The sequence below is a fragment of the Phyllopteryx taeniolatus genome, chromosome 1, assembly GCF_024500385.1.
Source record: "Phyllopteryx taeniolatus isolate TA_2022b chromosome 1, UOR_Ptae_1.2, whole genome shotgun sequence".
In the NCBI taxonomy this organism is placed as follows: Eukaryota; Metazoa; Chordata; class Actinopteri; order Syngnathiformes; family Syngnathidae; genus Phyllopteryx; species Phyllopteryx taeniolatus.
The window spans coordinates 46269963-46282911 of NC_084502.1; the positions used below are offsets into that span (position 1 = coordinate 46269963).

At 42.8% G+C, this 12949-nt stretch overlaps 1 protein-coding gene across 9 annotated transcripts in view; it reads right to left on the minus strand.

Annotated features, from left to right (window-relative positions):
• LOC133489307 (peripheral plasma membrane protein CASK) overlaps positions 1 to 12586 on the minus strand; it is an 83206-nt gene extending 70620 nt beyond the window's left edge. For 2 of the 9 annotated variants that reach the window (XM_061798268.1, XM_061798260.1), the window contains exons 1-2: positions 11724 to 12586; positions 4413 to 4525 (exon numbers count right to left, since the gene is read on the minus strand). In XM_061798268.1, the coding sequence (XP_061654252.1) occupies positions 4413 to 4525; positions 11724 to 11782 (172 nt within the window). In that variant the 5' untranslated portion in view covers positions 11783 to 12586. The remainder of the gene's footprint in view (positions 1 to 4412; positions 4526 to 11723) is intronic. The other 7 variants (XM_061798320.1, XM_061798331.1, XM_061798295.1 and 4 more) reach the window with 5 other exon arrangements.
• Between the last annotated feature and the right edge of the window lie 363 nt (positions 12587 to 12949).

The following is a 12949-nucleotide window of genomic DNA, read 5'->3' on the forward strand; positions in this document are numbered from 1 at the left end:
ATAGCTTCCTTACTTATTCTGTCAGAAAAAGACTCGCTCAAAAAAAAAAAAAAAAAAAGTAAAACAAAAAAATAAATAAAATAATCAGGCTTCAAAACTTGAATAATAAAGGCCACCTCAGCTCTCAGACGCTGTGGGCGTGTCGAATGGATGCGCCAAAATGAATCATATAAAGTGAGGTGCTAAATATATAAAGCTAAATACACACATACATACATACATATACACACACGCACAGCGGCTGAAATAAGTAACACGTCACCATTTTTCTCATTAAATATACTTCCAAAGGTGCTATTGACCTGAAATTTTCACCAGATGTTGGGAACCACCCAAGTAATCCACACATACAAAGAAAGTAGAACAAGTAAGCTCAGAAATAAATTGTGTGTAATAATGTGAAATGACACAGCAAAATAGTATTGAACACATGCAGAAAGGGAGGTGCAAAAAGGCATGGAAAGCCAAAACAACACCTAAAATCTATCAATCAAACAGGAATCTAGCCCCTTTTCAGTACAAATGAATATGGGCTGGTTCAGTCCTAATTGATGGCCTACAAAAAGGTCTCATTGCCAGGGTGTGAGTCAAGACACATCGCATGATGGGTCAGAGCAAAGAGCTGTCTCAAGACCATGTCAAACTAATTGTTGCAAAACGTAACAATGGTTACAGGCACATACCTAAGCTTCTGAATGTTCCAGTGAGTACGGTTTGGGCGATAATACCCAAGTGGAAAACCAATCATACCACCATAAATTTGCCTCAATCAGGTGCTCCTTGCAAGATTTCTGACAGGAGTGCAAAGAATAATCAGAAAAGTTGTCTAAGAGCCAAGGACCACCTGAAGAGAGCTTCAAAAAGACCTGGAATTAGCAGGTACTGTTGTCACAAGGAAAACGGTGAGCAATGCACTTTGCCGCCGTGGCTTGTATGCAGACTCACCACGTAACACCCCATTGCTGGAAAAAAAAAAGCATGTCAAAGCTCAGTTTACTGAACAACATTTTGACAAGCCAGTTAAAAACTGGGAGAATATAGTCTGGTCGAATGAGAGCAAAATTTAACTGTTTGAATCCCATAATGCTCACCACGTTTGGAGGAGTAATGGCACTGCACATCACCCTAAAAACACCATACCAACAGTGAAGTTCAGAGGTGGGAAAATGATGGTGTGGGGCTGCTTTTTAAGAAATTGTACTGGTAAACTTCACATTATCGAAGGAAGGATGAATGGGCAAATGTACCAAGACATTCTTGACAAAAATCTGCTGCCATCTACGAGGATGATGAAAATAAAATGTGGGTGTACATTTCAGCAGGATAATGATCCAAAACATACTGCTAAGGAAACTCAATTGGTTTCACAGAAAAAAATAAAGATGCAAGAATGGCACAGCCAAATCACTTGACTTGAATCCAATCAAATCTATGGAAAGAACAGAACCTCAAGGTGCATAAAAGAAGCCCACGGAACCTTCAAGATTTGAAGACTGCTTGTGTGGAGGAATGGGACAAAATGACACCAGAGCAATGCATGCAACTAGTTTCTCAATACAGGAGGCGTCTTGAAGCTGTCTTTGGAAACAAAGGCTTTTGTACAAAGTATTAAATAAATACCAGTTTGCGTGTTCAATACTTCTTCCCTGTGTCATGTCACATTATTTCACACAACCTAATTCCTGAGCTTATTTGTTCTACTTTCTTTGTTATGTATGGATTACTTGGGTTGTTCCCAACGTCTGGTGAAATTTTCAGGTCAATTGCACCTTCGGAAATATATTAAGAGAAAATGGTGACGTGTTAAATACTTCAATTAATAATAATTTCAGCCGCTCTATCATCCATCCATCCATCCATCTATACATACATATATATATATATATATACACACATACATACATACATGCATATACACATATACATACATATACACATGTACACATATATACACACATACACACGGTATGGAACGTATTCATCCATCCATCCATTTTCTACCGCTTATCTGAGGTCGGGTTGCGGGAGCAGTAGATTTAGCAAGGACGCCCAGACTTCCCTCTCCCCAGTCACTCTCCAGCACCAGGTTAATCTTTGGCCCAGTATGAGGTCCTGAGCACTCTAGAAGGTTTTCATCCAGGATATCCCTGTACTTGGCCGCATTCATCTTTGCTTCGATTGCAACCAGTCGTCCTGTCCCTGCAGTTGAAAAACTCTCCCACAGCATGATGCTGCCACCACCATGCTTCACTGTTGGACAGGTGATGAGCAGTGCCTGGTTTTCTCCACACATACCACTTATAATTAAGGCCAAAAAGTTCTTACTTGGTCTCACAACACCAGCGAATCGTATTTATCACCATCCTTCAGGTGTTTTTAGCAAACTCCATGCGGGCTTTCCTGTGTCTTGCACTGAGGAGAGGCTTCCGTCAGGCCACTCTGCCGAAAATAACCCGACTGGTGGAGGGCTGGAGTGATGGTTGACTTTCGAGAACTTTCTCCCATCTCCCGACTGCATCTCTGGAACTTAGTCACAGTGATCTTTGGGTTCTTCTTTACCTCTCTCACGAAGGCTCTTCTCCCCCAATTGCTCAGTTTGGCCGGATGCCCAGCTCTCGGAAGGGTTCTTGTTGTCCCCAACGTCTCCCATTTAAAGATTATGGAGGCCACTGTGCCCTTAGGAACCATAAGTGCATCAGAAATGTTTTTGTAACCTTGGCCAGATATGTGCCTTGCCACAATTCTGTCTCTGAGCTCTTCAAGCAGTTCCTTTGACATAGTGATTCTCATTTGCTCTGACATGCACTGTGAGCTGTACGGTCTTATATTCCTAATCAAGACCAATCAGTATAATTAAACAGCTGGACTCCACTGAAGGTGTCGAACCATCTCAAGGATGATCAGAAGAAATGGACAGCACCCGAGTTAAATATATGAGTGTCACAGCAAAGGGTCTGAATACTTATGGCTGTGTGGTATTTTAGTTTTTCTTTTTTAATAAAATGGCAAAAATATCAACAATTCTGTTTTTTTTCTGTCAATATAGGGTGCTGTGTGTACATTAATGGGGGGGGGAGATGAACATGGCTGCAAATGGCTGTAGTATGGCTGCACTATAACAAAGAGTGAAAAATATAAGAGGGTTCGTTGAAAATTCACAACAAACTCTGTTCCTTTTCTTTATTTCTACAATCCTCGAAAATTTTTTGGGCTCTTTTTTATTATTGGATGTGCTGTCTGGTGTAGCAGCAATGTTACTCAACTCAAGTGCATTGTTGAAATGTTAAATAAAGAGTTTAAAAAGAAAAAGTATTTCAACTCGAGGCGCAGGGCCGCAAACGCCCACCTTGACGCAGCGTTGCGTTTTGAACGGCATGAAACCTCCATTCAAAATGCAGTCTAAAAAGGCTGTTACGCATACATACACACACGGTGTGTGTTGAGTCCGGCGTTGAACCCCAGCGACTGCCTCACCGAACCCAGGTTAAGAACCACTGCTTTAAATATTTCACTTTGCCTGTGGTGAACAAATATAACAAGTTTAACTTTTTGAAACAAATTATTGAAATAAATGGACTTTCCCTCAATATTAAAATTGTTTCGCACATACCTGAATAAAATGCAGTTTATGCTGCCAAGCAAAATAAAGAAATTATTTTGAGAAAGAAAAAACAGTTCTCTTCATGCACAAAACTTGTACCAAAAATGTAGCGAACCATGGCCCAAAAAGTGATGTACAGACCATACCATTGGTTACCTGTATCATCTCCCCTCCTCCCCCCCACCGTATGCAGTCGCCAGATAGCCTTGTCTTACGCTCAAAAACACATAAACATTGATTTTTTTTTTTGGGGTGAAAGGTCATGTGAATATTTGATTGGCTGTAACTTTTGCGAAATTGCAACATCATGCAACAGTGATTTGCACTAAAACCAGTGGCTGACTCATAAAAACAAGTTCAGTCAGCTTTTACCGTGTTGCTCTGTGTACGGCAGGTTTTAGAATCGTGAAAATAACCTACAATTTTAGATAATTTATGTTGATTTCAATATTGAAACAACCCAAGTCTCCAGAGATTGTTAGCATTTCTCCTCCCCAGAGTCATTTCCCTCTCTCGCTGTTGTTACTGGCCCCCAACCTGATCCCTGACAGGCATTCCAGATGGTAGATTGTGTGAGCCAACGCACACTCACATGCCTATTATTTTAACATGCATGCAAACACACGAGGTGGGTCCTGCCCCTTCAACCTATCTGACACACAGATTTGGCCATCAAAGTGTCATTTCTGGAAACTTCAAATTCATTGCCCATGTGTCCAGATTGGTTGTACCATGCCCATATGGTGTTCCAGGTGCACAAGGCCCAAGGTTTAAATATAAGCACGGCAACAAGGTCTGCACACTTTCTCACCTTCAGTGCTGAGGCCAGGGCTAGAGGTGAAGCTGGCCACGTCGACGATCTTTACAGCAAACTGCTGGCCCGTGTCCCTGTTGATGCAGCGGCGCACCACACTAAAGGGTCCCCTACAATAAACACAAACTTAATCAGACACCTACGCATGAGTGTGTACGTAGTCAGAACTCTTGTGTTCATAATGGTGTGCCAATAGCAATGTGGAAGGTTTGGCATATGGACGTTTCTCCATACTGTTGCCAAGAGAATTTCAGAGCAGTAGTATGCCACACAGCTATAAATACTGAAATAAAAGCATTAGTACAGGGACATGTGCAAGGGAGACCACAACAATGGTAGCAAAGGAGATGGCGGATATTGTTGATGTGCTTCCTAACATGCACTATATTGCCAAAAATATTCACCTGCCTTGACTCACATATGAATTTAAGTGACATCTGATTCCTAATCCATCAAATTCAATATGACATCAGTCCACCCTTTGAAGCTATTACACCTTCAACTCTTCTGGAAAGGGTGTCCACAAGGTTTAGGAGTGTGTTTATGGAAATTTTGGACCATTCTTCCAGAAGTGCATTTGTGAGGTCACACACTGATGTTGGACGAGAAGGCCTGGGTCTAAAGGCCTCTTTATACTCCCGCGCTCGCACGGCCAACAACGCCCGTATTGCATCACGTGACCGACGAATTGGCCAACGCGGCCCCTCTGCGTAGCTTGACGCGCACACGGCAAATATTGTTGCTCCGCGTAGAACGCGGAGATCATCTCTCGTGATTGGGCCGTTTTAGTCACATGCTGTGATGACATACTCAGCGTGCCCCATGGTTCGACATACCATCTACGCCGCTGCCATAATTAAACGTATCATCTGGTCATCTAGATCCATTTGTTCTAGGAGACACTGTTCCACGGTCGCCATTGATGTTGCTTTGTTCCTTGTTACTGAAAGGAAAGTAAAAACAGCTACCGGAAATGGCCCAAAAAAAATGAAGAGGAAACTCCACCCTGTGGTGTCCTAGCCAATACCAGCCATAGCAACACCCCCGACTTGGAGGTGAATTGCAATACATTTTCAAAACTCCGCGCGTGGGTTGCACTCGAGTATAAAGGCAAACTACGCGCGGGATGGCCGCAGTGACGTCACCGTGGTCGCCGCCAGCGCGAGTATAAAGTATAAAACACTCTAATTCATCCCAAAGATGTTCTATCAGGTTGAAGTCCGGACTCTGTGCAGGACAATCAAATTCATCCACACCAGACTCTGTCATCCATGTCTTTATGGACCTTGCTTTGTCCACTGGTGCACAGTCATGCTGGAAGAAGAAGGGGCCAGCTCCAAACTGTTCCCACAATGTTGGGAGCATGGCATTGTCCAAAATCTCTTGGTATGCTGAGGCATTCAGAGTTCCATTTACTGTAACAAAAGGGCCAAGTTCAGCTGCTGAAAAACAACCCCACACCATAATCCCCCCTCCACGAAACCTTAGTTGGCACAATGCAGTCAGACAAGTACCGTTCTCCTGGCAACCCAGACTTGTCCATCAGATTGCCAGACGGAGAAGCGTGATTGTCACTCTAGTGGCCACGTGCTTTACACCACTGCAGCCGACGCTTTACATTGCACTTAGTGATGTATGGCTTGGATGCAGCTGTTCGGCCATGGAAACCCATTCCATGAAGTGCTCTGCGCACTGTTCTTTAGCTAATCTGAAGGCCACGTGATTTGGAGATCTGTAGTGTTTGAGAGTTGCAGAGAGTTGGCGACCTTTTCGCACTAAGCGCCTCAGCATCCTTTCCATCAGTTTACGTGGCCTACCTCTTGATGGCTGAGTTGCTGTCGTTCGCAAACGCTTACATGTTCTTATAATACAGCGGACAGTCGACTGCGGAATATTGGAACCATGGAAATTTCACTACTGGAATTGTTGCACAGGTGGCATCCTATCACAGTTCCACGCTGGAATTCATGAGAGCAAACCATTATTTCACAAATGTTTGTAAAAACAGTCTGCATGCCCAGGTGCCATATTTTAAACGCCTACAGCAATGGAAATGATTGGAATACCTGATTCCGATTATTTGGATGGGTGAGCGAATACCTTTGGCAATATAGTGTAGTTTGGTAGGCAGATGACCTATTGAGTGTGAAAGTAGACAGCCATTTACCATTTACTGTGTAGACAAACCTGTCAAAAGTACATTTGGTGAGTTTTTAAAGTTTCCTCTGATTGCCATTTCTCTCTGAACCATGTAAACAAAGTATTAAGTATGTGAACAGTTTGGTCAGCAAAACGCTAGATCCCACGAGGTACCGTGGTGATGATCTGACAACTATATTGACCTTTGCCCACAGGGGGTAAAGTGCTATAGCAGCTGTGCATCCCTTTGCAACAGTATCTCAAAAGCCAGCGAGTGGTCTAATGGAAGATGCTAATATGTAATGTGTCAATAAAACTCATTACTGCCATCAAGTAATGAGGGTTGGGCAACACTGCCTGCCCATTTGCAATGATGACTAAATAATGGGGAATGCAGTGAAAATCAATTTACGAATGGGGAAAACTACATGCAGCTGGGGGAAGAGGTATTATTTACAATGTATACATCAAACCCTAATTTAAATGTATGATATGAAATAGTCTAGTCATGCCCACTAATTTATGCAGGAATCAAAAAGACAAGTGTAAGAGAGAACGTGTGTCTGAGGGAGCGCAGAGGCCACATGTCATGCTGACATCACCGCAGCTGTGGGTTCATATAAAACGCTGACATGATCTTCACATCGGGACAACAGCAGTCATCAAACACTTGCCAGAATTTAACAAATCATTACAGAGGTCTCCTTTATACTTTAAATCTAAGACTGGGTGACAGGCTTTTTTGTTGTAAACTGCTGTGCTGGACATGAGGGCACTTTCCTTTGAGCGCCTCGATTTCCTGTTCAAGCCTAAACAGACAGAACACATGCAGCTTCAGACTCAACATGAAGAGAGAGGGGGGAAAAAAAAAATAATATTTTGCTTTGAGCTGCAGTTTTGCATTCCCTCACTGTGGCTAACATACGTCACTGTGTTAGTGTGGTCCAAACAGCAGGTTCAAAGTAAATAAATGCTACTATAGATAGTAATCTGCTTGAGCTGAAGTCAGATCTGAATGAAAGCAATTTAGAGTTCTTCAAATATACAGTAAATACAAACGGATTTTTAAATGTTCCTACTGGTACACTGTTGCGTAAAAGCACTCTACCTACCTATATTTTAAACGACTCTACTCCTCTATACAATAGGGTTCAACTGTTTTAATAAGAATTTTATAAAAACTCCCTTTGTCCCTCTTTGTTTGACTCTCTTGGAACTGCCTCTGTGAAACCCTGCACAATTTTTACAACTTACACTGGGGACCCTTTTAATCTTGTACCTTTTTTCTGTGCAGGAAGTTCCCCTTTACCCCTTAAAACATTAGATCATAAAAAAAAAACCTTACGGTCCCGATTTGATAGATCCTTACTTTTTAAAACTTGCAGCGGACTTTGTGGCAGAGCTCTAACAATCCTTTTTTAATGTCACAGTAGAAATAAAAATTGATAAAGCTTCTCTTTGGAAATCAGCTTTTGTCCTCGCATTATTAAAAGGTCGTGCCCCTGCAATTTTGACAAATTACAGCGTAATATTAAACCTCTCAATTTGTGCCAAAATTCTAGAAGCTCGTTATGGACCAAGTAAAGGAGTTTTCGTGACATTCTATCAACATATCAATCTGGCTTCAGAAAAAAAAACTGTACCGTCACAGCAGTAATGAAACTGGTAAATGACATAACTGTCGCACAAAAAACAACACTGTACATCCTTTTTTATTGATTTGTCAAAAGTGGTTGAGACCATTGAAGACGATATTTTAAATATTAGCTTGCATCACTGTGTATTTTCAGAGCAAACAGTTGCTTGGTTTTCAAATTACCTCAGCAGAAGGTCCCACTGCATTAATTAAGATGGTATGTGCTTAATTTGTTACTGTCCACAAGGGGGTACCACAGCATTCTGTATTGGGCCCTCTCTTATTTGTGATTTGTATCAATGACTTAAGGCTTCTTTATACTCGTGCGGGCAACGACCGCGCTGACGTCACTGTGGCTATCCCGCGCGCAGTTCGCCTTTATACTTGAGGCCAACCCACGCGCGGCGTTTTGAAAATGTGCTGCAGTTCTCCAAGTCGGGGGTGTCACTACAGCTGGTATTGGCTAGGACACCACAGGGTGGAGTTTCTTCTGCATTTTATGGCCAATTCCGGTAGTCATTTTTACTTTCCGGAACAAGGACCAAAGCAACAACAATGGCGAGCGTGGAACAGTGCCTGCCAGAACAAATGAACCGAGATGACACGTTTAATTATATTGCAAAAATCAATCAAGAAGGCGGCGGCGTAGGTGGTATGTGCGGCTGAGTAGCTGAGCACGTTATCACAGCATATGACTAAAACGGACCAATCACGAGAGAACATCTCCGCAGCATTCTGCGTGCGGCTACAATTTGTGCCATGTGCGCATCAGGTGTCGAATAGGGGCCGTGCGGCCCAATGAGTCGGTCACGTGATGCAATGTGGGCACTGTCGCCCGCAAGAGCGTGAGAGTATAAAGAGGCCTTTAGGTCTAAATGCGTCTGATGCAAACAACTGTGATTTACTGCTATGGATCAACTCTTGCTCAGGCTGTCGAATCTTTGCAGAAAGCTTTTGTAGCTGTCCAACACAATTCAACAGTTTTTTTTCCTCAGTGAGGATAAAAAAAAGCTTATGTTGTTTTCTATCTGTAAAAAACTGCCTCGAATGATTCCCACAGTGTCCATTCTTGAGGGCGATGAAACAGAGGGACACAATATGTATAAATACTTAGGTGTCTTAGTTGATAACTCACTCACTTTCAAGCCACATATAGAAAATCTTAGGGAAGGCAGTTTTGCATTGATATGCAGCAGAAAAATGTGTGTGACCAGTGCAATGTTACAGTGAGCGCCAAAGACAAAGGAACAGAATGAAATCTACAAATCAACCAGATATGTCTCGTACCCCCCCCCCAAAACAAATTTTAAAACTGCAATTATCAGGTTTCATTGTCCCTACTGGAGTGAGAGATGAAAGACCAAACTGGGAAAAGAGTGATGCTGCCAAGGCCTGCTGACATCATTTATACCCTCAGCCTCAAGGCCATCCCACTCTGCTGATTGATCTGCTCCCAGACAGCCTTCCTCTCACACATCTGGGCTCAGGAAAAATTATCCCTTTTTTATTCCGGAAACACAGAATCTCAAGACACCAGAACTCAACACATTGATCCATCAACTTAATTTTCACAAAAAAAAAAAAAATATTCTAACAATCTTGCCCTGTAATAGCCTTAATTCCACAGCAAAGTTACTGCAAAGCTATCACCGCCCACTCTTGTCTTCTAAACCAAATTCATTCATGAACTAGCTTGTGGAATTTAAGGGTAGTTTTCCAGGGCGTTCCTTGAATTAGTGACCAAAACAGGAACCAGAAAACACAGGTAAGCTGCAGGGCCTCGTGTCTAAGTGTCCAATGTGCAAAACTACAGCTGTAATTAGACTTTACACCAATTTTATCGGCCTTATCGGTATCGGCCGATAATTAGCATTTTATGCTGATCGGCTGAAATGTCATAATTCGTCGATCCGATCAATGCTCCGCAAAAGGCGTCATTGATCGGCTCCACGAAAGACATTTACTCCGAGTCGCCATCATGCACAGTATATTTGAATCCAAAAGCTATTTTATTTTTAGCCTTGTCGCACGTCTTTTGACGTAGACCTGTAAATATCTGACGGTCAATAAAGTTATTTAAAAAATAAAAATAAAAAAATAAAAAACTGTCAGCGGTGTGAAACAGACACCCGTCTGAGACAGTCAACACGTAATGCCCGGATCAGACTACAAGACAAATTTGCTCTTTCACGCTTGCACTATGTCAGACTACTGCAATAAAACCTTTTATTCAGATACCACCGCATCCCGTTTTTTACGATCAGTGGGCTTTATCTTGTCAACTCAAATGCAACCAGATACACTCGTTACCGTGACAACAAGAGTGGATCGCGCTGTGTTTGAAAGAACGAAATGGGGAAAAATGTGTGTTGGTGGTCACCGGTGCTCAGGAGAGGAGAGGATGTTCGTTTGAGGCTTGCTTGAGGTATGTTCCCATACTTTTAATACGATACAGCTCGCAAGCAGGCAACAAAACGTTATCTAGCCTAACAAGCTACTGCTAGCACGAACAGTTGGACGTAAACATGCCGCCGTTCTGTCGAATCATGCTCTAAAGTTTCGGTGTGGGTGAAGTCATTTAATTAAAAATAAAGTAATTTAATTACAGTAAGTTAGCACCCATTATTTCTGTCATGTTGGTTTGACCTGACTGATTACAATACACGATCTGACTAGGGCAGTGATTTCCAACCTTTTGGAGCCAAGGAACATATTTTATAATTGAAAAATCTCATGGCACACCCACAAACAAAAAAAAGGTCACAAAAAGTCGATACATTAATTACTGTATTTGCTTCCTGCCATCTAATAGAAGACCATTCATTTGTTCTGTCTGTCCCTATGCCTCACTGGCATAAATAGAGGACCAAAGATACATTCTTTATTGTAAATAGAATTTTTTGAGTAATTAGGTACACAAGTATATACAGTAAATGAACAGGTCATTAAAATAGACGCATTCCTCCATCTTGTGATCGGATCGGTGATCGGTTATTTAAACTCGCTGATTGGTCCCAAAAATCCTGATCGTGTAAAGCATAGTTGTAATGATCTGAAGATCTCCTAAAGTGAGTGGCACTTCCAAGGGGCGGGAAGGTCCTGTCCACAACTTAAGTCTAAGCCAACTTTCACCACAAAGGAACAAAGTTAAAATTCCAGGTGGTTTGGGGTTGGTGCGCCCATATGTCGCTTTAGTTTAAAAGAAACACACTTTGCAGTTGCTTTCTAATGTCTCCTCTGACAACTGGCCTCCGCTGAGTGGGCAGACATGGCAGTTGCAAACTAAGCATTGTAATCCTGTCATTGGGCCCTAAATTTGCAGTCACATGATCCATTTTGCATGCCCACACACACGAAGGGGATGTAGTGATGATGCCACTATCGTACTAGGAATAACATGAAGAGATGCCAGACTCAAACAAGAAGCAAGAAAGCGTGTCGACATCAAATATGAAATACAATGTTGCGGCAGAAGGAATATAATGCAAAATAGTTATAAACAACAAAGATGAACATGTGCTGTCTGTACTCACTTGCCAATCACTTCACACAACTCGTAGACATCCTCGAAAAGCACATCGTCGTCCGCCATGGTGCAAAGGCAAAAGCGGGAGCAATGGTTTCGGACACTTAATTAATGTAGGAGTTATTATTGTAGGTCGTTGACACTGGAAACGTATGTCCCAAATGCGATGAAGATGAAATGCGTCGGCCAGTCAAGACTCCAAGTTCGCCCGCCCCACCTTCTCTGGTACAGATATCCCGGTGAGCGGGCTAGCCAGCTAGCGGGCTAGCTCAACAGGAACCACAGACCAGACTACAAGGGTTGGAGATTTTCCTCCTATGCAATGAAACAATTGCATGACTCGGGTCAGCGTTATTTTATCGAAATACGGTGCAAAGTATTTGACTCCATCGGCAAAATCCACAAAGTCTTCCAGATCGGACCAAAGTGCTGAGCTTCACCGCAAGCTAACGGAGCTATGGAAAATGCTTGGATTTCTGGGTTAATGGACTAGCTGACGACGGAACAGCCGGTTGGCTCCTGTCTTGATTGCACTGTGTACGCCCTGTATCTCAGACGGTTTACCCTACCCTAACATATCGTATGGATAGGTAATCCGCTCCCCGAACCCAAGCAGAGGATCTCCACTTTGGAGTCTTGCTTCTTATGAAGGCCGAAATTGCATCCAATACATCAAACGCTACGTCCACCGTTATAGTCGGATGCTGCCAGTCGCTCCGAGTTCCACAAATCTGTCTCCCAAGAACCCGGTGAGCCAAAATGGCGCCCCGCGAAGCGACCCATAATGCTTCACTGATGATAGAGCCAAGATGGCGTTCGCAGGGCGTCTGATTTCCTGGCAACGGTTCCCGCTTGCCAGCTTTTTTCTGCGCATGTGCGAGCATTCCTGCAGCTCCATGTCTTACGTCACCTTTCCCCACATCGCTCCTTCAATTTATTAAAATACAGTGTTTGGCATTATGGCTGTCAGTGATCATGTTTTTGACGACATTATTTTAGTCAAGTGGTGGATGATTGGATTATCGTAACAGTGATTCCCTATTTCCCATGGGTCCGAAGGGAGTTTCCCCAGAAGAAGCTTGTTTTGTCGTGTCTTGCGCCGTATTCGTGCTCCCCTCTGCAGTTTTACTAGCTTATCATTAGCCCCTTTCATCGCGTCCCCTGTTGGTATATCCCCTTCAATTGGCACTCTGATTGGCTGTTGATGTGGTCATCAATGCAGTACAATGTACA